This window comes from Rhinolophus sinicus, linkage group LG04, assembly GCF_036562045.2.
Source record: "Rhinolophus sinicus isolate RSC01 linkage group LG04, ASM3656204v1, whole genome shotgun sequence".
NCBI lineage: Eukaryota > Metazoa > Chordata > Mammalia > Chiroptera > Rhinolophidae > Rhinolophus > Rhinolophus sinicus.
The window spans coordinates 124,492,711-124,520,654 of record NC_133754.1 but is presented as its reverse complement, the minus strand read 5'-3'; the positions used below and the strand labels follow the sequence as shown (position 1 = coordinate 124,520,654).

Sequence of the window (27,944 nt, the reverse complement as noted above, 5' to 3'; positions counted from 1 at the left end):
ATTAGGCAAACCTACATCATTTTGGAAAGCATAAAAAATGTGCAGATTTTCTAGGCCTATTCAAGGTGCTCTACTTTCTTTCTTAAAAATTTACCTGTACTGTTTGTCACTTGCATTCCCTACATTGGCAGTAAAAAAAAAAAAAAAAAAAAATAACACCACTCTTAATTTTGAAAATGCTGAAATTAATATTAGCCAATTTAGCCTACAAAAGTAAAAAGTCTAAAAAAGTAAACCAAAAGAAAACATGACTTAAATTTTAGATGAATTTGATCATGCTCCAAGAAAATTAATTCCATGTGAAAAATACAACTTTCATTTAAACCTGGGTTGTTAATTCTTTTCTCTAAAATTAGCATTGTGGGATACTGGTACTATATGCATTCTGGTTGTTAACAAGTAATAAACACCAATAAATCTTATTCCCAAATAATATGCTTCTTCTGGGACAAATATGTACCCCTTTTATTTTGTAAGAAAATACATTTAAGGGAATTTCATCTAGGTCTTGGCTAGCTAACTGACTGCTTTGTTATTAATAGTTCATATTCTAAGTATTGCCCTGATTTTTATTTTACATTTGATATTTCAACACTTACAATGTCTTCATCCTAATGAATACGATTTCTCTACTTTTAGTTAATAAGTAAAATTGAAAGCTCCCACGAACTTCTAATACTGAGTTCTTATTAGGCTCCTTACGCTTGTATTATTTCTGTCTTTTAAACTTTCATGGTATTTCAAGCAAATTTTAATACAAGGGTCTATGTCACTCCTTTATTCAACAAAACTGGAAGGTGCATGTTTATGTTCTAAGCACTTTACTAAGTGCTAGCAATACCATCAGATTTTCACATTTTAATTATTTTTACAATGCAAATTTGTCAAATTTAGTTATTTATTCATTTTTCTAATTTATTTTGTGCAGTTATTTACATATTCATGTAAATGCCTTTTTCTGTAGATCTTAAATATATGTTCATATAGTCACCAAACTCTTCTCTCTCTTTTTTTATGGAAAATACCACTTTTTAAATTTTTCTTGCCTTAATCCAGCAAGAATTTCTGATATTGAATCTCTGTCTATGGATTTCCCATCTTCCTTCAACCTGCCTGTGAAAGGAACATGGTCATCTAGGGCTAGAGAGAGACATAGTAGAGGGAACAAATAATAAGTAAAATAATAGCAATAGCTACCAGGTATTGTATTCTTTAAGTGCTGGGAACTTAGCCCACCCATTTTCTCAGTTACTCCATGAGATACATGTTATTTTCATATCACATGAGAAAATGAAGTTCAGAAAAATTGCATGATTTGTTTAAAACTGGGATTTGAATCCCAGTCTGATCGATCCCTAAGTCTATGATTAGACACTACACTAGACAACCATGAATGATCTCTCCTTCCCCTTTGTACTCAGTAAAAGTGGCAGCATGAACAAGAAATGGCTCGGGAGTAGTCTATTCTCTAAACAGGGGTGAAAGGAACTTTTTTAAAAAATTAAATGTATTGGAGTAACATTGGTTAATAGCATTGTATAATTTTCAGATGTACAAGTTTATAATTTGACATCTGGGGCTAATATCCAAAATATATAAAGAACTCACACAACTCAACAACATAGAAAACAAATAATCTGATTTAAAATTGAGTAGAGGAACTGAATTATTACACTTTTCCAAGGACAACATACAGATAGCCAACAGACATATGAAAAGATGTTCAACATCACTAGTTATAAGGGAAATGGAAATCAAAGCCACAATGAGAGACCACCTCACACCTTCAGAATGGCTATTATCAAAAAGACAAGAAAGGGGCGTTGAAGAGGTTGTGGACAAAAAGGGAACTGCTGGTGGGAATGTAAATTAGTGCAGCCCCTATGAAAACGGTATAGAGGTTTCTCAAAAAGTTAAGGATAGTTTTTGTTTTTGTTTTTATCATCTACTCTTTGCCAGGTATTATGTGTGGGTGTCCTTTCCGCCCAAAACAGCCCAATGACTGTGGGTGATTCAATCCCACAGTGGTAGGTAGAGGAACCAGGCATCAAACCCAACTCTGAATGGCTCCAACCCTATGCCTCTGCCCTGTCCTATGCTGTCAGGGCGCTGGCAGAGTGAGAGTGGGAAGAGTCAGTGAAACCTCCTCACAAGAGAGAAGCAGAGCACTGCTGGGTTGCACAGACCAACACGCCTCATTGCCCCCAAATGTTTCCAATTGGCCCTTCCAACTATGCAGTGTTTGAGGATGAGGTGATTTTTTTCATGGAATTCTCCTTATTAATGACTTGGGTTGCAAGTTAGCAAGGATTGGCTTTTTAACTGCCATAAAGTCATGAGAGTCTTAAAAAAGACATGTTAAGTATGAAACAGATTCAATAATAATAAAACATGATTAAAACCTACCTGCAGAAACCTAGGCAGAAGATGGCTTGATTCAATGCCGATATATATGTGCAGCAACTCCAAGATGGAAATGGATTGGCAAAGTCGCATCACAAGTCCAATAGCATAAAAAGTGTCAACCATTGAATCTGTGTCCAGTGATTAAAAATACAAATACAGTAAGTAAAAACTAGACTACAACCCAAATCTCTGCAGCACTTTTAAATAAAATTGAGATTATTTACCTCCTTTTACATTGTACGTATGAGAAATTTCCTAGATTACTAAATTCAGACTATGAAACCAAAGAAAGCACTTCATATTATAGTACATTTTAATTGCTCCTCTTCCAAAAGGAAGTAAAAACTTGAAAAAGAAGGCTCCATGGCCAAAGCTATAGCATTTATTCCCCATTTATGAGATTATAAAGCAATTCCACATAAAAGTAACTAGATAGAATCTAGACTACAGCACATGTAAAACAGGTTGGAGGTGAGCTTATTAAAGAAGCTGCTGTGCTCACAGCTTTTCCAATGACAAAATGAGAGATGAGAGAAATATGATTTCAGAGCTTTATGGAAATGACATTAATGATGCCATAATATCAAACACCTTATGGGTATCTAGTATTTGTGTCCTATGCATACTTACTTAATGCTCTCTGGATTTTTGTTATTTTATTAAATTTATTGAGGTGACTGATTCATAATAACATTATATCCATTTCAGGTGTCCACCTTTCTGATATACCTGTGTACTCTACTGTGTGCTCACTGCCTGAAGTGTGGTCTCCTGCAATCACCCCCTTTATCTTCTTTGTTCTCCCCTCAACACCCTGGATTTCTTGAACTTTACACACTAAAACTTGGGCCTCTAATGGGGACTTTCGGGGTTTGCATTGCAGAGCGCCCAAATGAAAAAGCGCATTGAGAAAGCGCTGAAATGGGTGCAAATGTTCCTCTAAATAGGGTAAGTGTATTGGTTTAAATTTCAAAATGAAATCTTGCCGTGTGAAGAAACTTCTAGGGGAGACTTTGCTATCTTTGCTGGTTAGCAATCATTCACATGATGATAGTTTATGGGGCACGAGAGGTTGGGCACTATTATCATTGTCCCCATTTCACAGATGAGGCCTGAGGCCTAGACAGTCTGCGCTCTTGTCCACTGCCCAGCACGTGTTATAACAGAGCATTTGTGTCAAGTACACAGCTGTGCGAAGGAGGGAGTCCGTGTTGCTAATTCAGATGAGTAGACTGCAGTTGAGCTGCTTATTTAATTCATGCATTGATTCAAGAACTGTAGTGAACCCACCCCTTAGTTGTTTGCAGTCTGCCTTCCATATGAATAGGTTGTGTTTCTTTAATAAGTAGCTTCTATCACTATAAAGGCAGGATAAAAATTAAGAAATAAATACACTGCTGACTAAAGCAATTTTTCCCACTGGAAAGGCCAGGCAGCATAAGAAAGTTCATCGTCTGTGACTCGACCTGTGTGTAATATGCCCACAAAGCCACAGCTCACTTCCAAGGCCTACAAATGATGACAGTTTTTTAACATAAAGGAAGTTTGCCCACCGCTTGTATTTTCCTCTGCTTAAAGACCCCCAATACTCAGTTGAAATTCAAGCCTTCAGTTGTATCTTTAGAGGTTCTTAAACAAAGACAAGAATTTTCTGGTAAATTTGCAGTAAGAAAAAAGCAACATAAAATAGTTTATGGTACCTCACAAGTCGATTAATTTCCTGATGACACAGAAGTCTGAACTGACGAGCACAGCATGACTTTTCCCAGATATATTCTACATGTTTGTTTTTAGCTGAAACCAGCAGTTGCTCAAATTACCAAGTCACCCAACAGTTGTAAACTGTGATGACACTTACCCATGTGGGGATGGAACATGAAAAGAATGTTATTTTGACAGTCATTTAGTGATTCATGTTTGAAAATCAAAATGCTATTTAAAATCTTTACTTTTTAGGAAACTGGAGGAAGCTTACAACTTAGACCATTAATGCCAACTTCCATTTAAGTGATGAGTCATCTGCAAAGTGTATCATTTCCTTAGGGATATATTACTCCTTTAGGGGAACAAACGGCCTGGGGAATATAAAGGTTATCTTTCACTTATTAGTAGTCTCCAGCTACCTTAAACCTTGGGAATAAAGAATAAGGGAAGAATTTGGTTAATTCCTGATTTCTCTGCACAAAATGTTATACTGGAATTTACAGATCTCCTCAAAACACCAAATCTGCTAAGGTTTGGTGCAGAACCAAGAAGGAAGAGAGAAATGGCACCACCCCAATGCCATGTGTACATTTTCAGGGCAAATTGCCTACTCGGGGAAGCCAAATCCCTTTCCTTCATCTTACCTCCCCCCTTCTCCAAAAAGGTTTTGGTTTTTGCACTAAGCAAGAAGTATGGTTACTGAAAACTGTGGTCACTAAATTTTACAGGAGTGAAGGATTTTAGGTGAAGTTCATAGAAATTAAAAAGTTAACATAAGCAAGACTAGGTGAAAACAAGAATGAAAAGGTAAAAATCAAAAAGTGTTTGGAGTTTTACCTTTTCCAAATGAAAAGAATCTGACTATCATATTTGTAAATATCCATGAGTGGCCACAGAACTGGATTAAGTAGTAGACGAAAAGATAGGCGTTCTTCCTATACCTATAAATACAGAAAAATACCATTAAACACTTCCTTTATAATCATCCTTTCAGCATTGTACAGGTCTTTTAACTAACCTATGGGCCAACCTGAGCAAGCAAGAGAAAACTATTCCATATCAGTGTCTTTTACTTGGTTACCCATCTAACCAAGCATATCAGATTTGGAAAGGACCCACAGCACACACGATCCACTAATGAATATCCTGAATTTGCTTAAAGCCAAATCTGGTTATATTTCAAAATCCACTTCATCTTTGATAAAGTTCTAACCTTGTTGCTCACCAAGGGATAAAAGTAAGCATTGCAAAGACTGCTTTGAATATTTTGGTAAAAAAAAAAAAAAGAAATATTTTTTTGGGGAAAAAAATGGATGGTGGATGTGGTCAATATGTGTTCTAAGTGCAGAACTTGAGAGAGAACTAACTGGTGTAGTTACAAGAGGAGAGGAGTTATGGTGGCATTCCTGAATGGTGGATAATTCAGCAACTGGACATATCTGACGTTTGAATGCATTATGCAATTGGGGTCAGTATCTTGCCACTGCCTCCTATTTTGCAAGGGCAGATGTTTCCTTCATCAGACACACATAGAAGGCAGTTTAGTGACTCAGGCCAGAAAAGGGAAGTCAAGCTGAGTTTAAAAATGGGTTGCTGGAGAGATGACTAAGAGAAGATTGACAGAAGCCTTTGAGGGAGTTAAAAAACTAGCATTGCATGAAGTGTTCCCTGGGCGTTCAGAAGGATAGTGGGAGTGGCTCTGCCAGTGTAGACAAGGTTTTCTCCTAATTGGAGATGTGAAACCTCTGAGAAGGAAGGCAAAAAGGTTGGGAAGCTGTTACAGTGCGGCTTGATTTTACTCTACAGATGACACAAGCTACTGAAGGGGTTGGGAAGACGAATTCCTCCCAGCATCAGAATCACTCGGAGTGTTGGTTAAACATACAGTCCCTGATCAGACCGCCGAATCAGTTTCTCTGAACTGGGCCCTCAAATATGCACATGCAATAGGTGTGTCGGCAGCAGGTAAATCTAAAATTCACCCCGCGTCTAAAAACACTGCGTCCAAGAAAGTCAAGGGAACGGCTCCGGGTGTGGGGAGGGGTAAGGAAGAAAGTAAGAAGGACTGGCAGAGCGCGCACAAAATCAAAGGGTGGCCGCGAAGCCTGTCCTTCCCATTTCCTCATCTGTAAAATGCGGGAAATAGCAGAGCCTTCTTCTTCCCAGGTTGTGGAAAGCACTGAAGTAACTAATACCCGTTAAGAGCTCAAGGGTATGCTGGGCGCAGGGTTGCGGGGCTCGGCGCTCACCAGTGCCCGCCCCACCGATGATGAGGTTGGGGGACCCCGCTCCCCTCCTCCCGCACCCCCACCCCGCCGGCCTCCGTCGAGCGCCCTACCTGGGCTGCAACCAGGCGGGCAGTGCCATCGGCCCCATGGGCCGCAGCCGCCAGGCCCTCCAGCGCCGTTCAGGAAGGAGCACCGCGGGATGGCTGGGGAGGGGCAGCCCAGCGGCCCGGCGCGGAAGGGCGGGGCCTGTCCACACTCAGCAATTTAAAAAAACAAAACAAAACAAAAAACCTCAAGGTCGTGCAATGGACACGAGCTGCAAACCAAGTTCCTCAAGTTCCTCCAGCGGCGGCAGCGCGTTGCACTACGAACGGCTCACTGGGGCTCTGCACGTGCGTCAAGCTGACCTGGCCCCAGCGGCGGCGGGAACACAGCCACACACGCCCGCCTTCCCAGCGGGTTCAAATGCATCTCCTTACCCGACGTCCTAATCTCGGGGTTGGGACTCCGTTGCAGCCTGGTGAAAATAAATGGGCCCTCCCACCAGGCCTTGAAAAGCGGACAATCGCGTCATCCCAAAGCCTCTCCGGATGCGTGGGCCCCAGGTGGGCACCTCATTACCCCCACCTGTAAGAGCAGTTCCGCGAGGGAGCTTGTGGCCACACTTCCCCTAATACCCTTTCTGCTAATGGGCCTGATTCCTCCAGGATCAGGCATCCTTGCACTCTAATCTTCCCTGGGTCCTCATTGATGCTTGCAAATACTTGTAGGTATTGGTGTTGCTGTGGGGACAGAGTCCCAGAGAGCAGTTTCCAGGCTCTCGGCCTCACGTGGAAAGGTGCTGGCTCCGTTATTAGATGGCCCTCAGCTGTGGCTGGGTGGACATCAGCTGTAACCAGTTAGCCATTAGCCACTATTGTTTTGTATATAACTGGTGGCTATGCTAGGTGGTGGGTTGGTTGGCAGAGAAGCAGATGGCTGATTGCGGCTAGCAAGTGCGGTTAGCAAGCAGATTGTGGATTGCAGATTGTGTTGATCCTACTTCCTGTGTCTCGCCCAGCCTCCAGCCTGACAAGGGTGCAGGAAGACCCCTGGTTGGGGTACTGGCGGATGTTTGCTTTTGCGTCTCCATCAGCGACCATTGAGAATATAGTGGTATGAACCCCCTGTGTATGGCTCCCTTGTTACTTTTTGGCCTCACCATATCCTGCGTTCTAGTGCAGGGAGCGGGAGCTGAGACTCTGCAGGACAGTTGCATTCATCTTATCCTATGCCCAGCACTCTGATCACTCAGGCCTATGGTATCACTATCTTCTTCATGTTCAGATGACCCACTTCCTACTTTGCTGATAAGATCGAGACCATCTTTTAGCGTCTCTGCCCTCTAAGGGAAACATTCCAAAAACAAAATTTTTTTTAAAACAAATAGCCAACAAAGCACTTGTAAGTAAGTGGGCCAATAACGTCTGATTTTTGGAGTTGGAAAGTAGTACCCCCATTTTACCTAAAGGGAAGTTAAGGCTTTGAAAAAAATGTTAAGTCACTTGCCACAGGTCACAGAACTAATAAGTGGCAGTGTTAGAACTTCAAGGTCTGCGTTTGCGCCCCCCCACCCCCCAAATTAGGCCACAGATTCCTTCCTCATAGTCCATTCTGACCTCTGACCTCATAACCCATCTCTCACCTCTACATTTCTCTGCACCGTCTCCCACCACCTGCCCTGCATGTACCAGTCCCTTCTCAAAGTCACTTCAGTTATGACCCACTGCCTCTTTCTGCCTCTTTAAGCTTTTGCACTGGCTTTCACCACAGTTTAGGAACACATTCAAATCTCTCCTACCCTAGAATTAAACATTTTATTCTTTCTGCTTCTTTCTTGATATAATTTTCTTTCTCCTTTTTTTCATAACTCCTACCCTTCCTCATAATCAGATGCTTCTTTTACTTCTTACCATCTTCCATTCCGTAACACCTTACAGTTTCACTTGCCTTCCCAACACTCGTGAAACTGCTCTCTCAGGGAGTTGCTTTAATTTCTTCCGAGTCCCCATCCATGCTATACTCACTGTGTAGATGACTTCACATAGTCCTTGCTCTGAGTCATTTCATCTAAAGGAGAAACTGATACACAAGCAAACACTATTGGTTAACCTGTCCTCAACATCATCTGTACTCAGGCCAAGCAATAAGAAGATGAAAGACTCACCTAGATGGCCTGGAAGGGCAGGAAGGAGAGGGTGAAAGTCTGCCCAGAGGAAGTGACCCTTTATCACCACACAGCCCCTGCAGCTGCAGCCTCATTCCCCTGCACAAGTCGGCTGCATTTACCAACTTCACCTCTCCTCCATTTACCTCAGCAACTCTGCATGTTCTACTCCTCTCCTCTCCTCTGCTCTCCTCTCCTCTGCTCTCCTCTTCTCTCCTCTCCTCTCCTCTTCCCTCCTCTCCCCTCCATTCCCTTCCCCCCCTCCTTTCCCCTTTCCTTCCCTCCCCTTCCCTCCCTTCACCACCTCCTCTGTCTCTCTCTCTCTCCTGCTCTGTTTCTCAAAGGTCTGCCTTGGGCAATCTTTTTCATTTGCCAACATGTTATCCCTGGCACAGATACACACCACTCAAGGCTTTATTTCCATGCATACAATGGCTGACTATAGTATTATCTCCAGCCCCAATGTTTTGTGAACACCATCCCTGGCCTTTCAACAGCTTTGGGATATTTCTGCATGAAGATCCTATTGTAACTTCCAATTGAACCTATTTAAAATAAGCATGTTGTCTTTCTCCGCAAATCGTTTTATTTCCCACGGGAAGACAACCATTTTCCTAATCATTCAGGTTTAAAACTTGGGAGTCGTCATTAAGTCTCCCCATCCAATCAAATTCTATTGAGCCCATCCTTTCATGATCCCCTCCTGATCACTAGCACTCCTCTTCCATTCCTTATTACCCAGAATCTGGGTAAAAAGAGCACCAAAAAAGTTCCTTTTTACTTGCTAGACAAAGAACAAACTACAAACAAAAATCCCTTTCAAATCAAGCAGAGACTTCTACCGTTTTGTTTTCAATAAATAAGTACAGAAGGGAGCTCATGAGAAAACATTCTGGGTGGGAAGTGAAATTCTCCCTTTCCTCTGGCAGCACCCCAGGGCAGGTCCTCTTCAGGTCCAAGACAGCCTCCACCAGCCTCCCTGCCTCCAATCTCCCCTCCCTCTACCCAGACTACCGTACATCCTCCTGATCCAGCCATTCTGGGCAAGATCCTTTGCTGGTTCCCTATTGCCTGCTACAGGGATGTCTCATCTTGCCTTCATGTCTGTCACACGCTGACATCTCAAGCCACCCTATTCCACCAATGACAGCAACTTGCCATTCCATGACCACCAGAGGCATTCTCTGGCCATCGTGTCTCTGTGAAACTTTTCTCTTCTACTTTAAATTTCTCTTCCACCTCCTCCCCTTCTCACAGCCCAATATTTCCCTGTCAGAGTGCTACTCATTTTTTAAAGCCCTTCTTAGGCTTTCACTGGGCTTTTTATTGAAATTCCTGCTTACTCAGCTAGGTTACAGATTCCCAGAGGACTCTACCTTATACTAACAGTAAGAATTCAACAAATTTTCACTTCTCTAAACAAACTTTCTTTTGCTAAAACTATGCAATTGTTGGGTTAAATTTAAAAAATGTACAGGTGAAAATGTATAAAAGCACCAAGTACAATGCTTGGCATTGATAGGTGTCTATAAGTGGTGAGTGAATTGGTGAAACCTGGTATGACTTTTCCTCTCCCAAAATTTTAACCAAAATCAAACAAAATTTTAGTTATGGTTGTATTACTGTAATATGTATAGTGGACTTTCTATTATATCTATTTGTACATAAGAAGTTGGAGGCTGAGAGAGTTCAAATAACTCAAAATTAATAAATTATTGTTTTTGGAAGAAGTTTTAATTTTATTTGAACATGTGAGTTTTGAGTTCTGTTTTCCTTAGGCAAATGTTTAAATTTGTTTTCGCCCCTGTGAAGACCAACTGGGAGACTAAAGCCTTGAAATATTTCATGGCAATAATAGATGGCTCCAGATTCTTTTAAAACCATACACAAAATATAAAGTGATAAAGTATACTGTTTCACAATGATCTTCAGAGAAATTAAATTCAGTGGTTGCATATACCAACTTTGGACACTTATTCATCTATCTCTCCATTGCCCTGTTTCTGTATTTCTTTCCCTCCCATTGCTTGTCAATCTTATTTTTGAATGTCAATACTTCATGTGATATTCACTGAGAGCAGAGATTCTGGAAAGTGCCCCATTGCCCCCTTTTTCTTCCATTAGCCACAAATGGCTCTATAAATAACTGGTTATACTCTGATAACTTTTAATTCTAGATTTCTTTTCTGTTTCAACTACTGGAATTTTCAGGGATCACAACTTCCTGCTCTTCCCATTCCCAATTCCATAGCGCAGATTGGAAATTTCACAGGCTGCTAGATCCATACAAGACTCTAGAAATTATGTGGTTTAATCTCTTTATTTCACAGGCACTGAAAAGCGAGTTGAAGCAAAAATTTTATCTATATTTGCCCCATTATCTTAACTTACTCAGGCACAGATACAAGATTACTTACTCAAGATTAGATAAATAGTCATCTAATCTTTGCCTGGATATAGTCTCAGCCTCTATTATCACTCTTTTCCAGCTAATCCAAACCATTGTTTCTACTTCTCTGCTAGAACTTTAACCATCCTTCCTTTAAATGGCTTCCCCATTTACTATTCCATTCAGAAGATCAAACCCTGGACTTGGATACTTGTCTTATTACATCATCATTCCCAATCTATCCTCTGTCCTATTCTAAGCAATTGGGTTCAAGTGTTTAATTGGTTCATTCAACTATGCAGGAACCATTTTAAAATCTGTTTTCTATGCCATGGACACTCTCCTCCTCCAGTTCACGTGATTATATTATTGACTTTTAGCTATGTGTGTTTTACAGTGCTTTCTATGAGTTATCTCAATCCTCATAGGTACCCTATGAGATGGGAACTGTTCTTACCCAATTTCATAGACGAGAAGAAAAGGTAAGTATTTTGACCAAGACCCACAAAGCTAGTAAACGGTGGAACTGAAATCAGAACTTCCGTCTGTCTCCAGATGTTGAATTCTTAACCATTATGTAATATTAACTTGTTTCATGTGATTGTTCAGTATTTATTTGCAAGTGCTGGTTTTCATTTTGTTATATATAACAGAGTCAAAATGTAACACTCTGTGTAAAACCTAAAACTATAAAAATTCTAGAAGAAAACAGAGGAGAAAATCTTGGTGGCCTTAGGTGAAACAGCGATTTCTTGGCTATGACCCTAGATATCTCATAAATATCTCATAGCTATCTAAGTAAGTATTTCTTAGATGCTTCTGATCTTCAAAAGTCACTTATAAGAGAATGAAAAGACAAGCTATAGATTAGGAGAAAATTATGAAGTATGTAAGTAACAAAGGACTTATATGCAAATGTATAAAGAACTCTCAAAACTCCGTGATAGAACAAACAACCCAATCTAAAAAACGTCAAATGATTTGAACACGCACTTCATCCAAGAATATATACAGATGGCAAGTACTTGAATAGATACTCAACACAACACCATTAGTCATTAGGGAAATGCTAACTAAAACCACAATAAGATATTACTACACACCTATGAGAATGGCTAAAGTTAAAAAGACTCACCATATCAAGTGTTGACGAAGATGTGGTATAACTGGAACTCTCACACACAGCTTTATTTGTAATAACCAGAACCTAAAAACAACCTAAATGGCCATCAACATATGAACTGATAAACAAATTGTGGCATATTCATACAGTACAATACTATTCAGCAATAAAAAGGAATCAACTACTGATGTAAGCAATAACATGGAATGGAACTCAAAATAATAATGTTGAGTGTAGGCACTAGATAAAAAAACAGTACATACTTTATGATTCCATTTACATAAAATTCTAGAAAATGGAAACTAATCTATGGTGACAGAAAGCAGAGCAGTGGCTGCCTGAGAATGGATGGATGGGGGCGGGGGGAGTGACAGAAGGGAAGGATTGCCAAGAGGCATGAGCAATGGATATATTCATTGTCTTGATGGTGATGATGACAGGTGTATACTTATCTTCAAACTTACCAAATTTACATCTGTGCAGTTCATTACATGTCAGTTGCACTTCAATAATGATGCTAAAATATAGCACACTAATATTTAGAAAAAGAAGTGTAGTTTTTTATTATTTGTTTGCTTTGAAACAACTGATTTATTCTTGTTTATGAACCCACACCTCATTGATTATCAAAGGAAAACAATACAAAATAAAATCTGCCAATTAAAAGGAACTCAATTTCCTTCTTTCAGTCTCTTTGAGTCAGTGCCCTCCTCCCCAAGGCACCTTGGTGTATAAGGACAGTCACACAACCCTTAGGTCGTGAATACTGAGTCTCACATGTACACATAGGCCCTTGGGTTGTCATTTAGTACCTGTAGCCTCTTGTGGAGAAGCTGTGTCCCGCTGATATCTGTATACTTGATGTATCCTCAATAAATCTGTTGATACTAAACTGGTCCCACCTGCTACTGATTACAGACCACCATTCATTAGATTCCCTTCTATCTTCTGTCCTTGCCTTGCTTGATAGCCTTCTTTTCCATCCCCAAGGCCTTTGTTATTCCTCCCATCCTCTCTTCATCTCCTCATCCTCCTGGAGGTCATGTGGAAACATCTAGAGCAAGCTGTGGGGGGAATCAGTCACATGGTTTAAGACTATCCACGTAGGCACCTCCCTGTCTTTCCCACATCATGTTGGACATGGCACTTCCTCATGGCATCACATGCTAAATATGATGCTCCTGTAAGAGCCCACAGGTTTTCCAGCATCCACCTGAGAAAGTAGGACACTACACCTAGGGCATCTGATTCCTCCATGTTGCGCAGGATGTTTCTATTAGCATGCTTGTAACAGAGCTGGGACTACATGAGGCTAGCAGGCACCTAGGGTGCGAAATTTAAGGAGATGCTCTGTTTTAGGCTGGCGACATTGAGAGGGAGTGAGGGAGAGAGAACGGGGACTTTTGCTGTAGATCTTTTCATTCTATAACTTTCTCTCTTTTCTTTTTTTTTTTTAGAATCTCTCTTTCATCCTACCCTAGAAACCTCCCCAACTAATTCCCCAGGGTGGTGTGTCTTCCTTGATTGTCATAAAATAAGTTTTATTTCCCTGTGGCTTATTCTAAAACTCAATCCATAGCTCTCCAAGTTTTACTATCATTAAAGGAGACTTTGGGGGAATTTAGGAGACTTTTACTTCCGAAACAAAGTTTGACTCTCAAAACGGTTGCTTTACTAGGGACTGAAAAGGCCACTTTGATAGGCAGAGGCTGAGAGGGAGCTCTTCCATTCCTTTGCAGTCTTACTGCAACCAGTCCAAATCTCCTGAGGTAAAAAGATGCCTCTAGCAGGCCAGGAAGAAGGTCACATAAAAAGAAACACAAAAGAGAAAATCGTATTAGTGTATTTCAAAACTATCCCTGTTACATGGAGTTAAGGTTTTATTTAAATTCACATCCAGTTTTCATTTTTATATATTCTTGTTCCATGCCATTGTCTATGATTATTGAAAATGGCTTTTCTTAGATTAATTATCTTCATAAACTACTTAGGGGAGCCACCCTCATTAATATGGTAATTTTAGAGAAAAGGTTTAATTTTGTAATGATGGAAACATTACTTGGACTGCATATACACATTGTTTCAAAAAGGTAATTTTTATATTGATCTTGTTAGATAAAATTGTTTGTGTTATATTTAAATCACTTGTAAAGCCAGGGTTGCTTTTTCAGGTTCTTAGGGAAGAGATTTTAAAAAATGAATTAGGCTTTGAGAATTTAAGATTTTATGGCTGTATGTTATACACAGAGTCAAGAAGCAAAATTGCAGCATGTTTTATAAACATTTTTTAAATAGGGAAAGTTATTAAAAAAAGGATAAAGTTGGAAGAAACAAACTACCTAATAAAGGTATTAATAATTATAACAATGATGATGATAGCTAAATATATTGAGGGTTGACTGTTGCTAGTCTCTATTCTAAATATCTTATATGAATTAACTCATTTACTTCTCCCACAAAGCTGGAATTGTTATACTATTGTTATCTCTCCACTTTACAGGTGAATAAACTAGAATTCAGATAATTTAAGCGAGTTATCCAGGGTGAATACTGCTAGCAAGCAGTGAAGCTAGGATTTGAACTCAGGACAACTCACATGATTGAAACTTGCCTTTACCCACATAATTGTTTTCTAAATACTGAATTAAAAATTTTGCCTCCGAACTCTAGAAGGTGGTATTTACTAAACAGAGCATTGGCTAGTCTTTACACTAATCTAAAACTCTAACCTGTGTTTCAGAGGATATGCTTTCCCCTCCAACTTAATTTAATTACATCTGAAGCTGTTCAGCTATCCATCCACCACCGTTACATTTTTTGAGGCAACTGTCATATTCCAGTTAATTGAATCTATCACCCTCGAGGCATGTTAAGAGGCATGTTAAGACACAACTAACAGATCACTCTCCTTTGACTGTGCTTTGCACTCCAGCTGTTGCCTTGTCTCTCTCCTTCCATTCATAGGCCTGTTGGCAGGCTCCTCAGACCCCATCTTCCTTGATTTTCTGTTTCAGTTGACATTGGTAACCACTTCCTGCTTCTTTAAACCCTCTGTGCCCTACTATTGTCCTCTGCCTCTGTTCTATCACTTCCTCCCTTTTTGGGTCTTCTTTCTCATCTCAGGCTTTACCTTTATCATAATCTATAGTGATTGTATGTCTGACTGTTGATCACCCTTCAAGCTTTCTGGGCACAGAGATATTTGCATTCACCTCCTCTCCACCCCCAACCTAGCAGGATGCCAGGTGAGCAGCAGCTACTCATAAAATTGTATTTAATGTTATTTGAAATTATCATTGTTTTTATTTTACTGCTGTATTTTGTTATAATCTAATTCTTAAGTCTTATAAATTCATAGATGGCATATATTCTCTATTAAACTCACTGGCAAATAAGCCAAAACTTTCAGAAGCTTCAAAAAGTTCCACGAGATGTTTCTGAGGCCGCACACAAATTTTGATGTGTACACAGAAGAGGTGCTAACTCTTAATTTAGCCAACAGGAATATTTGAAAGGTGGAAAAACCAGCTGATGACTTCCAGGGGTACCATCTCAGAGAACATCTGTTTTTTTCTCTCCACTCAAAAATGAGGTCAGGAAGATGCATCTTCTCTCTCAGGGGAGTGACAGAGATCAGCAAACAGAAAACTGACTGCTGGAACATGGGAGAGCATGGGACTGTGGGAGAAGTTCATGATCAATGTGAGGCCACCACTGGCCAGGAGGTGAGTTGGGTCATTGTGTGGCCACTGAGCTGTGTGAATCAAGGTAAACTATATTAGTTCCTAAGGCTGCTGTAACAAAGAACCACAAACTAGGTGGCTTAACACAAAAGAAATTTATTCTGTCTGTTCTGGGGGATAGAAATCCATAACCAAGGTGTTGGCAGGACTACTTTCTCTCTGAAGATGGTAGAGGAGATCCTTCCTTGCCTCTTCCCAGCTTCTGGTAGCTCTTGTCAATCCTTGGCATTCTTTCTTTGACTTGTAGATGCATTGCTCTAATTTCTGCGCTGTCTTCATATAATCTTTTCTTCTGTGTCCAAATTTCCCTGAATAAATTGTGATATTGAGAATGTGGCCCCAAGCCTCACCTAGACTTGAAGACAACACTAATGAATACGCACTGATGATTTATGATTTATCACTGATGAGCTTAGGTGGGGAACAGGAGGTCTAAGAAGGGAGCGTAACCATCTTTCAGTGCTTTTTGCACTTGTCAGTGTGCAAGATCTGGTAGGAGTGTCTCAGGAATTCCTACCCTACCTTCCTCCCTTTTCCTCACTTCTCCTTATCCACCATCGTCTTTATCCCCACACTTCTCTTTGTTCTGACTCTCTTATGAAATCACATATAACGTCCAAAATAGAAGATTGATATGCTCAGGATTGCAGTAAAGACGAGGGCAAAAGACATGTTCCTGTTACAGCGGAAGTTGCGGACAGACTGAGAACAGAAATTGCCAAATTTTTCATCACTGCCACAATCTTATTTATCAGCTGATAGTCCTTCTATCAAGATACTCTTTCCTTATGCATTGTGAGATGATCCTAAAGACAGTTTAAGATAATTATCTTCTCTGTCAGATGAAGCCGTCTGAAGATTAGCCTTTGAGCAAAGTTATAAGAATACTGAATTTAGAAGATATTCATTGTAAAAATGAAATAAAAGACAGAGTGTATTTAATTTTAAAATATTTTATATATAAATCACCAAATATAATGTTAATATTTTAATTATAAATAAATGTTTAATTAATTTTAATAAATCAATATTGCATATGATAAAAATGGTTTTATTAGTCCAAAAAATTTACTGAAAATGTTACCTGTCACAAAATGAATGAGTAAAAAAATACTTAGAAACAGCATACAATTTGAGGAGACAGCTTAAATGATACTAGTAATCAACTCCATATTAGTTTGCTATGCAAGTGACTATTTCTTTGTCCTGAAGTCTCCTTGTGAGCTGCTCAATGAACAGATTTCTACATGAATGGCCTCCCACACACAGTTGCTATACTTTTGGTCTTGCAAATAGTCATGGATCCCTTGGAAATAACTCTTTATTCCAAGTCTGATATCCTCCCTTTGTGAGAATGAATGGCCTTCCCGCCCAATTTCCTGCTCCAGACACACCCCTGTCTTCTCCATTTGCTGACAAAGTCCACTTAGGAGTCTCTCTAAATTGCTTTCATTCTAAGAAGACTGAGAGACATACAGGCTGATGAGTTATAATAAATGTCTGCAGAAATGTTTAGAAAGAGTGAATTATCCCTCCAGGAGTGGGGAAGGGATTGAAGAGCCATGTGCATCCTTGGAGAGTTGGTCTTACAGGAGATGAGATGGAGAACGTGGTCCAGGTGGGGAGAATAGTATTGGCAAAGGCAGGGAATAATCCACACTGGAAAGGCATGGAGAGGTCCACAGGTGAAAGTGAGGATGAACAGTGCTCAGTGCCTGGAGATAAGTCCAGAAATAATTGCTGGAAGGCAGAATGTGGCCCTAAGCTTCACACAGACTGTTTTCACATAACTTTTATAAAAGTATAATTGCTGGGTTATCTGGTTTGTATGGATTTAAATATTTTTCTGTCTTCATTTATTGATGAAAAACAGACCTTCCATCTGAGGACCACTTTATATTCAACTTAGTCACATTATTTAGCATTTATTCTAGTTAGGGTTTGTTGGTGGCAAAACCTTAGTTTATATTTGTCTTAAAATGTCTCTATTTCTACAAAGCATATCAACAAATATTTGTTGAAATAGTTGAGTAATGACTTGAGTTAAACAACCAGGCTTTTTACCCCCTTAATGTCTACTGATCCTTTTAAAGATCAACCAATTTTGAATTTTCCTAGCAAATGAGCTTAAAAATGCTGTTATTGTATTAGCCCAATAACTGAGTTAAATAATTTGTATTTCCTTGGCCTACTTTTTATTTACTTTTCTTTCTCTTCCTTTTATTGTAAGCCATATTACAAGATTTTAATTACTTTTAAAAAGCACTTTGTAGGGCTGGCCCGGTGGTTCAGGCTGTTAGAGCTCTGTGCTCCTAACTCCGAAGGCTGCCGGTTCGATTCCCACATGGACCAGTGGACTCTCAACCACAAGGTTGCCAGTTCAATTCCTCGAGACCCGCAAGGGATGGTGGGCAGCGCCCCCTGCAACTAGCAACGGCAAGTGGACCTGGAGCTGAGCTGTGCCCTCCACAACTAAGACTGAAAGGACAACAACTTGAAGCTGAATGGCACCCTCCACAACTGAGATTGAAAGCACAACAACTTGACTTGGAAAAAAGTCCTGGAAGTACGTACTGTTCCCCGATAAAATCCTGTTCCCCTTCCCCCCCCACCAAAAAAAAAAGCACTTTATAACCTAAGGGGGGAAATGTAGGTGAAGCACAAAGGACTACATAAAATATTGGTTAGCCCACATCTATTGGGTTTCTTTCTGCTTTACTGAGGTATAACTGACAAATAAAATTGTAAGATATTTAGTGTACAACATGACAATGTGATATATGTATACATTGTGGAAGAATTATGTAGATTTAATATTGGTCTTCCCCTGAGATAATTTTTGAATGGATTAGTTGGCAGTTTAGAATAGTTGTCTGGCTTTTTACCCAATCAGCCAAAACCTCCCTTTATCATGTGTCTGTTTGTTTTGCTGCCTCTATCTGCGTTTGCATTCAACTTTTTCATGCCTAGTTAATATATTAATACTTTTAAATACACCCTTATATTTCTACAGCTATCAAAAATTTTCCATGAGGTATTTAAAATCCCAAAGCATGCTTTGATGTGTAGATTCCCAGGCAAGGAAAGCAAGCAGTGGCTGGACAGTGCCCATCCAGTCCTGCAGATGAAGGAAAGGGGCTCAAGGAAGGAAGATAGGCTCTGGCTCCATGCTGCTATCAGCATACCCTCCTGGGAGAGTCCATTCTGTTTGACAAAAACTCCACAAATTCCTAGAGAAGGGCAGAGAAAAGGGAGGCAGAAATGTGTTGAAGTGAGCATTAGGCTCCAGAACCAAACTGCTTGGGTTTGAATCCCTGCGTAATAGCTGCATGACCTACTGTGATGGTTAATTTTGTGTCATTTTGACTGGACTAAGAGATGCCCAGATAACTGGTAAACATTATTTCTGGGTGTGTCTGTTAAAGTGTCTTCAGAAGAGATTAATATTTTAATCAGTAGATTGGGTAAAGAAGATTGCCTTCATCGATGGGAGTGGACCTCATCCAATCCATTGAGGGCCTGAGCAGAACAAGAAAGTAGAGGAATGGCAAATTCTCTCTCTCTGCTTGAGCTGAGACATCCATCTTCTCCTGCCCTTGGACATCAGCTGGTGCTTCTAATTCTCAAGGTTTTGGATACAGAGCAGGACTTACACCACCAGCATCCCCCCTTCCTTCCACCCCCATTCACAAGCCTTCGACTCAGACTGAATTATATCCCCACCTTTCCTGGTTCTCCAGCTTGCAGACGGCAGACAGTGGCACTTTTTGGCCACCATAATTGTGTGTGTCAATTTCTGTAATAAATCTTCCCTTTGATCTGCAGCTATCTGTATCTATCCCCTATTGGTACTGTTTCTCTGGAGAACCCTGACTAATACACCAGCTTACTAGTTGCATGAACTTGGCAAGTTGTTCATCTCTCTTTGCCAATCTCCTGATCTTTAACATGATAATAATATTATCACATATGGTTGTTATAAAGATCAGTGATCAGATGGTCCATAGGAAATGTTCAATCAATGTTAACTACTGTCACCAGCAGCAGTGGCATCACTAGATCATCCTGTTAGGCAGGGAAAGGCCTGGTTGCCCCTGCTGCTGACATACGTCTTTCTAGGGTTTTCCCTCTGTGAGGTAAAGAATGTTTCAGAGACCTGTGGTTGAACAAATCATGAAACTTGTCATGATATTGTTTTTAAGTCCTTCTTTAAGACATTATACTTTGTAATTTATTTCTCTGGGGCTGATTATAGTGTGAAAACCCTGTGAAGACCAACGGTTGATGAATGAGTAACATTACTAGGAGAGAGGCAGGAATGGGCAGTGGCGAGGCTAACATTTACGGAGGACCGTTTATGTGCAGGCGCTGTGCCAGCTGATGCACTACTGTGTGTGACGGAGGCCAGACTTTTCTGAAGGAGAAAGCTAATTATGATGGGAACCAGTAAAAGGAATGGAATAAAGCAAATCATTGTATAAAGTTAAAGGTAATAACCGTTATTCTATATGTTTGCATAGTGTTTTTATATACATTATCATATTACAGACTCAATGTGGGATAATTATATGATCCTCCTTTTGTGGGTAAGGAAAGTGACTCTCGGGAAGATTCAATGTACCAAAGAGCATGTAACTGGCAGAGGCAATGTTATTAGGTGAAGGACCTACAAGATTAGAGAAAATGTGGTCTCAGTCAGAGATGACAAAGGTTTCATCCCAAATCAATTGGTGGTAGTCTTCTGGAATGAGAAGGATCCTGAGGCTTCTTCTGGGCAGGGTGGAAAGAGTACTAAATCAGCTAACAATGACTGCCATGAGACAGGGGGAAGGACAGTTGCCTCCCCATGTAAATATTATGATATCTTAGGTATGTGTCATGCTTGCTTGAGTATGCATGAAGCAGGCTTTAAGTCTGGAGTAGATGAGAGAGATTAAACAAGAAAGCTGATGGAAAGCTTTAAAAAAAGGCTGGAAGAATGCTATAGTGATTTCTACAAGTTAAGACTATTTTTACAACCTGGTATCATAAATATATTTTTGAAACAAAAAAATACCACTTTTTTCCCTTTCCTTCCTTCCTTCCTTCCTTCCTTCCTTCCTTCCTTCCTTCCTTCCTTCCTTCCCTCCTTCCTTCCCTTCCTCCCTTCTTTCCTTCCCTTCCTCCATTGCTCCCTGCCTCCCCCTCCCTCCCCCTCCCTCCCTCTGTCTCTCTGTCTCTGTCTCTCTGTCTCTGTCTCTCTCTCTCTCTCTCTCTCTCTCTCTCTGTCTCTCTCTCTCTCTCTCTCATATTTCTTTCTAGGCATGGACAAAGAGAATAATTGGTAAGACTGAAAATTCAGTGATAGTCATTTCCTATTCAACTTCTAACTGTGATCATGGGGAAGTCCCACAACTTACCAAGACTCTTCTTTATGGGAGAGGAGCCTGAGTGAGTGAAATGGCCATATCTGTCACAGTGGTCATGAGAGACCACACATGTAAACAGAAAACGCTTACCTCAAATATGAATGACATCAAGACCCTAAGCTAAGCAGTTCTAACTGCAGGGCAAGGCAGCACCTGCTTCACCATGAATGAAAAAAAAAAAAAGGAACCACTGTCTCCTTATATTTTCACTTTGTCCCCTCCACGTTAATATGCTATGTGTGCTTGCCTTTGCTTAGCTAGCAGTAGAAAACCACTTCCCCTCTCTGTTGCCTTGAAAATGACAACCACATGTTGTTCCAGTCTTTCCTCTCAGTTTTATTTTTCAGGTCTTAACTCATGATTGCCCTCTGGGTTTCTTTAATGGTGAGGGAATGTTTTCAATTGAAACAAGAGTTCCTGCCAAAATGAAAGAACATGAAAACATGATTCTTCATCACATATTTGGTAAATCCCCTGCTCTCTATTTGAAATTCAGAATTTGGAGGTTGAATTACAAGAGCACTTTCAAGTGCTATTTTTTTAAAATGTGACTTTCTAAAGTCACAGGCAATCTGTGTACAAGCCTAAGTATTAAAACTGTTTAAATGCAATTTATTGAGGAAGACTTTCGAATGAAAATAGGTGAAAAAATGTACTGAAATAAACACTTTAATTAAATCATTGTTTAACTACTATTATGAAATGAGCCGATTTCAGTAGAACATTGTAAGTTGTGGCTGCTATTAAACATTTTAAAACAAATTATTTTTACTAATGATAAGATGACTCTCAAGTTCTTATATAGTAAGAATTCTTTTGATGGAACCCAGGAAATTATGATTGTAGAATCGTATCTTCTTTTTTCTATTAATTCCTTCATTCCTGCTTCTCATCAACATGAAAGTCTATTTGCATTTAACATAATGAAGACATGTAGATGTATGCTAATGAAAACTTCACTTTTCTTCTTCTCAGTCCTGTGTATTCTTTTAACTTTTTAAAAAATATTTTTAAATTTTATATATATTAATATATATATAATAATATATTAGTTGAAGGGTACCCAATAGTTATTCAACATTTATATACCTAAAGATGTAATCACCAGAAGTCCAGCAACCATCTGACAGCATATCACGTTATCACAATATTATTGACTATATTCTCTATGCTGTATATTTGTTTTATACCTGGAAATTTGTACCTCTTATTCCCCTTCACCTTTCCCCTCTTTTTCAATTTTTCAATTACAGTTGACATTTGATGAGGCAGAAAAAGGGTTAATAAAAGTGGGCCTGAAGGGGAACTGCCCAGGCCTGCATCCCCTAGAAATAAATCAAGATATCCAAACACCCTTAGAAAAAGGAGATAAGGCCCAACCAGAGTAATCTGGTTTTGACGCCTGCACAAACTGCTGGAACCTGTCCGTTATTTGAACTCTAGTCTCATTATAAAATACGATTAAAATAAAATGAACATTAGGGCTTGGCCCTTCCCCTAGGTTTTTCTGTATGCATTATGGGTAAGAGCATGTGCAGAAAGAAACTAGTTATATAACTAACATATGTCAATCAAATGACCTCAGTCTATACATCACATCTCCTGCTGTAAGGGAATGTACCTACCCTTTCGTGTATAAGAAAAAGCTAACCTAAATTTAGGGGCAATTGTCTATTCTAAGACTCTACCCCAGCAATCCCCCTGCCAGTGTTTCTGTCCTTACTTCCAGGGGCAGCCGTCTTCTTTAAACACGGACATTCTCTTTCTGCCTGACCTTCAATAAAACTTTCCTTGTGTTCTTACTTTTTGAGGCTGGAATTCATTCACCTTTTGCAAATGACCAGGAGTTAATTCCAATGACACAACATTCAATATTATTTTATTCTAATTTCAGGTGTACAACATAGTGGATAGACACTTATATCATTTAAAAAGTCATTCCACTGACTAGTCTAGTACCCACCTAGCACATTGACTATATCCCCTATACTTCACTTTACATCCTCATGATTGTTTTGTAACTACCAATTTGTACTTCTTAATCCCTTCCCCTTTTTCACCCTGCCCCCAAACCCCTCCAATCTATCACCCCAATAAATCTAGTACCCATCTGACACCATACATATTACAGTTACCATACACCATACACCATACAGTAATTACTTTATTATTGACCATATTCCTTATGCTATTTCCTAAATCCCCATAACTACTTTATAACAACAAATGTATACTTCTTAATCCCTTCCCTTTTTTTCACCCACACTCCCAACCCCCCTCCCATCTGGCAACTATCAAAATGTTTTCTGTATCTGTGAGTTTGTTTCTGTTTTGTTTGTTAATTTTATTCTTCAGATTCCACATATAAATGAAATCACATTGCACCTGTCTTTCTCTGTGTAACATGCCACTCAGCACAATAACCTCCAGGTCCATCCATGCTGCCACAGATGGCAAGAACCCATTCCTTTCCATGGCCAAGCAATCTTCCATTGTATATGTGTACCACCTCCTCTCTATCCATTCTTCCATTGACGGACACCCAGGCTGCCTCCACATCTTGGCCATGTAAACAATGCTGCAATGAACATATGGATGCACATGTCTCTTCATAGTAGCTTTTTGGGTTTCTTTGGATAAATACCCTGATGTGGGATCTCTGGCTCCTTCATTGTCTCTTCTTGTAGCTTTTGTTTTAAAGTCTATTTTGTCTGGTATAAGTATTGCTACCCCAGCCTTTTCTGTTTTGTTTGTTTGTTTCCATTTTAATGAAATATCTTTTTCTATCCCTTTACTTACTGTCTGTGTGTGTTTTTCAATCTGAACTGAGTCTCTTGTAGGCAGCATATGTAAGAGTTTTGTTTTCTTATCCATTAAGCCCTCCTTTGTGTTTTAATTGGAGCATTTAATCCATTTACATTGGAAGTAATTGTTGATAGATATATAGCTATTGCCATTTTATTATTCATGACTTTGATTTTTTTATTTTTTTCCGTCTTTAAGAAGTCCCTCTAAGATTCCTTGTAATACTGCTTTGGTGTTGAGGAACTCCTTTAGCTCTTTTTTGTCTGGGAAGCTCTTTATGTGTTCTTCGATTCTAAATGATAGCTTTGCTAGATTGAGTAATTTTAGTTGTAGGTCCTTGCTTTTCATCACTTTGAATATTTCCTGCCAATCCCTCTGGCCTGCAAAATTTCTGTTGAGAAATCAGTTGACAGTCTTATGGAAGCTCCCTTGTAGGTAACTGCCTCTCTTTTACTGCTTTTAAGATTCTCTCTTTGTCTTTAATCTTTGGCATTTTAATTATAATGTGCCTTGGTTTGGGGATGTTTGGGTTCATCTTGTTTGGGACTCTCTGCACTTCCTGGACTTGTATGTCTATTTCCTTCACCAGGTTAGGAAAGTTTTCAGTCATTATTTCTTCAAATAGGTTCTCAATCCTTTGCTTTCTCTCTTCTCCTTCTGGCACCCCTATGATGTGAATATTGTTACCCTTGATGTTGTCCAAGAGGTCTCTTAAACGTTCCTCATTTTTTGGGATTCTTTTTTCCTTTAGCTGTTCTGATAGAGTGTTTTCTGCTGGTGATTCCTTCTAGTGCATTCTTCATCTCACTTATTGTATTCTTCACTTCTGACTTTTTTTTTTTAATGGTTTCTATGTCCGTTTTTATGCTTGCTATTTCTTTGTTGAAGTTCTCACTAAGTTCCTCAAGCATCCTTATAACCATTGTTTTAAACTCTGTCTCTGGTAGATTGCTTGCCTCCATTTTGTTTAGTTCTTTTTCTGGAGTTTTCTCCTGTTCTTTCATTTGGGACATATTTCTTTGTTTCCTCATTTTGGCTACATCTCTGTGTTTGTTTTTATGTATCAGGTAGACCTGCTATGATTTCCAGTCTTGGCTGGGTGGCCTTATGTAGTAGGTGCCCTGTGGGGCCCTAGCAATGTCTCCCTGTTCACCTGCTCCAGGTGCTCCAGGAGTGTCCCTTGTGTGAGCTGTGTGTGCCCTCCTGTTGTAGTTGAACCTTGATTGCTATTGGCATGTCGGGAGTGAGATTGACCCTCAGCTGATTGGCTGTGGAATTTTGCCACGTCTACAGTTTATGGGCTGCTGTGTGAGGGCCTTACCCCTCTGAGTGGGATTCGCCCTGGCGGGCTCTGGTGCCTGTTGAGACCGTCTTTTGTGTGTGCCACTTGAGGGGCTTGGGCAAAGCTCTGCTGTCATCTGAAGACAACCTCCAAGTATGCTGGTTCTGGGGCCTTTTGGGATGGGCTCTGGTGCAGGTCCAGATCACTGCCTATTACTGGCCAGGGACTACCTGGTAGGAGCTACAAAGTGCTCCACAGTTGTTCGCTGCCTGTACTAAACCTAGAGGTGCGTGGGAGAGGTCATGCTTCAAACTGAGGGTGTCGGCCACCAGTACAGGGCCTGGGGTAGCTGCACAAAAAACCAGGACACCTGACTCCTGCTGCCACCTGCCAACTCCCTTCAGGTTCAGCTGCTGATAGAGCCTCATGCGGTATACAAGTTGAGTGAGGCAGGGACTCAGGGAGTCACTATAGTGGGAAGAGTTGTGGTCACCAGGTTAAGTTCTGGTTTAGTGCCAATGCTGAGCCTGGAATAATGACTCAGCAAAAGTCTCGGAGCACACCAAGGCTGGTTGCCACCTGCTAGGAGCCTACCAGACTCTGACAGTTTTCCAAGAAAGAGTACAATGTGAGAGGGTCTGGCTCCTCATGAGAAAGTGCTCTGGTGTGGACTAGTTGGGTGGGCCAGGGTCCCAGTGAAGCTCACCAGGCCAATCAGATTCAGATTTGGCTGTAAGCATAGGGGGCGGGCTTAACATAGGAAAGATGGCATCCGCCTGCCAGCTACACAGGAGGACTGCTCACAGGAAAAATGGCGACTATTCTCCAGCCTTCACTGTGAAGCCACACACCTGTCTGCCCCCCTGTATGCTTCTGATGCCCCCAAGTCACTATTGCCCTGCTGGAACCCAAGGTGAGTGCCTGCAAGTGAGTGAGTCTGTGTGCGGGCCTTTTAAGAGGACAACTGAGTTTCCCATAGTCTTCTCTCCCACCTGGATGGTTGGAATCCCTACTATTTTTTACAGACAGATGTTGTGAGGACTTTTCTTCCTGGGTTGGGGAGTCTGGTGTGGGGCTGGGGACCCTCACTCCTCTGGGGGAACCTCTGTGGATGAGATTTCCCTCATGATTTTCAACCGCTGTGCAGAGGTTTGGGGCCCATTCCGTGTCTCAACCCCTCCTACCAGTCTCGACGTAGATTCTTTTTATATTTTCAGTTATAGGACTTCTGTTCAGCTAGACTTCAGATGGTTCTCCAGGTTGATTGTTCTATAATTTAGTTGTAGTTTTGATGTGTTCCCGGGAGGATGCAGGGAGTGTTTATCTAGTCTGCCATCTTGGATCTCTCCTCTATATATTTTCTTATTACTAGAGCTTAATCTGTAGTTGAGTAAAGGTAAGTAACCAATGTAGCCATTGATAACAAGAGCGAACATTTGTCTTGCACTACCTATATATCAGGACTTGTGCCAGATAGTTGGGTATAATATCTCATACCTCAAATTTTAAGAGATAGATCATTTTATTAGCCCACTTTTAAACTGACGAAGCTGAACCTCAGAAAGGTTAGGAAATTTGTCCAAGGTCACACAATTTGTAAGTGTTGACTTAGAAATACAAGGACTCAAATATAGATATATTTTCATTCAGACCATTTGCTTTAGGCATATTGAAAACCAGCAGAAAAAGTCTTTACATTCAATTATAATCTTAAAGAGAGATGGAAACTGGATAAAACAGAAAATCTTTGAGTGATAGAACTAAAATTCTTATAAATGCAAGCCTCTGAAATCTTCACTGGGTCGCTAAGAAGTCCTGTAGAGAGATTTGCCCACTAACAAGTACCTGAGGAGAGAAAAGTATTCAAGCCTCCTAAATGCCAATCTCATGCATTTTCTACTAATGATAAAAGTTTACAACTGGGTAATTATGTTTTAAAATTACCTCAAGGTACAAAATAATGCCATTATGTTATTCTCAAATATTAAATTGGGGCTTATAACAGCCCCAATAACCGCATCAAGCAGAGATTATTTTCATGGTATCAGTTACTTTGTGGTCAGGGATACAGTGGAGTATATGAAATGTCAAAATACAATAAAAGCAAATGATTCATTAGGGTTGTGATAAGACTGGAGACAACATACTTTCTCTTCAAAATTGAGATCACTTTATTATTAAATAATTATAAAAGCCATTACCTGCTATGTTTTAAATGTGTTAAACATTCAGAAAATGTACAAAGAAAAAATACACTCAGAGATGCTTACTTCATTATTTCATTCATAATTTACTATTTACATAATTTAAGCTTTAGTCTATACATATACATTTTCTCACAAAATTGAATTATACTTTGTATATTGTTTTAAAATGTATCTTTGTCATTTAACAGTGTATTGGCTATGTAATATTTTCTAAGTCAATACATAGCGATCTAGCATAATCGTTTTAATGGCTATATAGTATTCCATTTTGAGATGGTAGCATAATTTATTTAATTAATATTTTATGGTTAGAAATTTATACTTACTCTCAAATTTTAGGTGTTACAAAGTCTGCAACAATAGACATATAAGCACTTTTTCAAATTTTATCTTATTTCCTTAGGATAAATTTCTAGAAACAGAACTGCTAAATCAAAGAAAAT

General features: G+C 39.8%; 1 protein-coding gene across 1 annotated transcript in view; it reads right to left on the bottom strand.

Moving 5' to 3' along the window:
- HACD4 (3-hydroxyacyl-CoA dehydratase 4) overlaps window positions 1-6,603 on the bottom strand; it is a 28,539-nt gene extending 21,936 nt beyond the window's left edge. Inside the window, exons 1-3 of the mRNA XM_019750358.2 lie at window positions 6,449-6,603; window positions 4,948-5,051; window positions 2,407-2,534 (exon numbers count right to left, since the gene is read on the bottom strand). Coding sequence (XP_019605917.1) covers window positions 2,407-2,534; window positions 4,948-5,051; window positions 6,449-6,486 — 270 coding nt within the window. The 5' untranslated portion in view covers window positions 6,487-6,603. The remainder of the gene's footprint in view (window positions 1-2,406; window positions 2,535-4,947; window positions 5,052-6,448) is intronic.
- Between the last annotated feature and the right edge of the window lie 21,341 nt (window positions 6,604-27,944).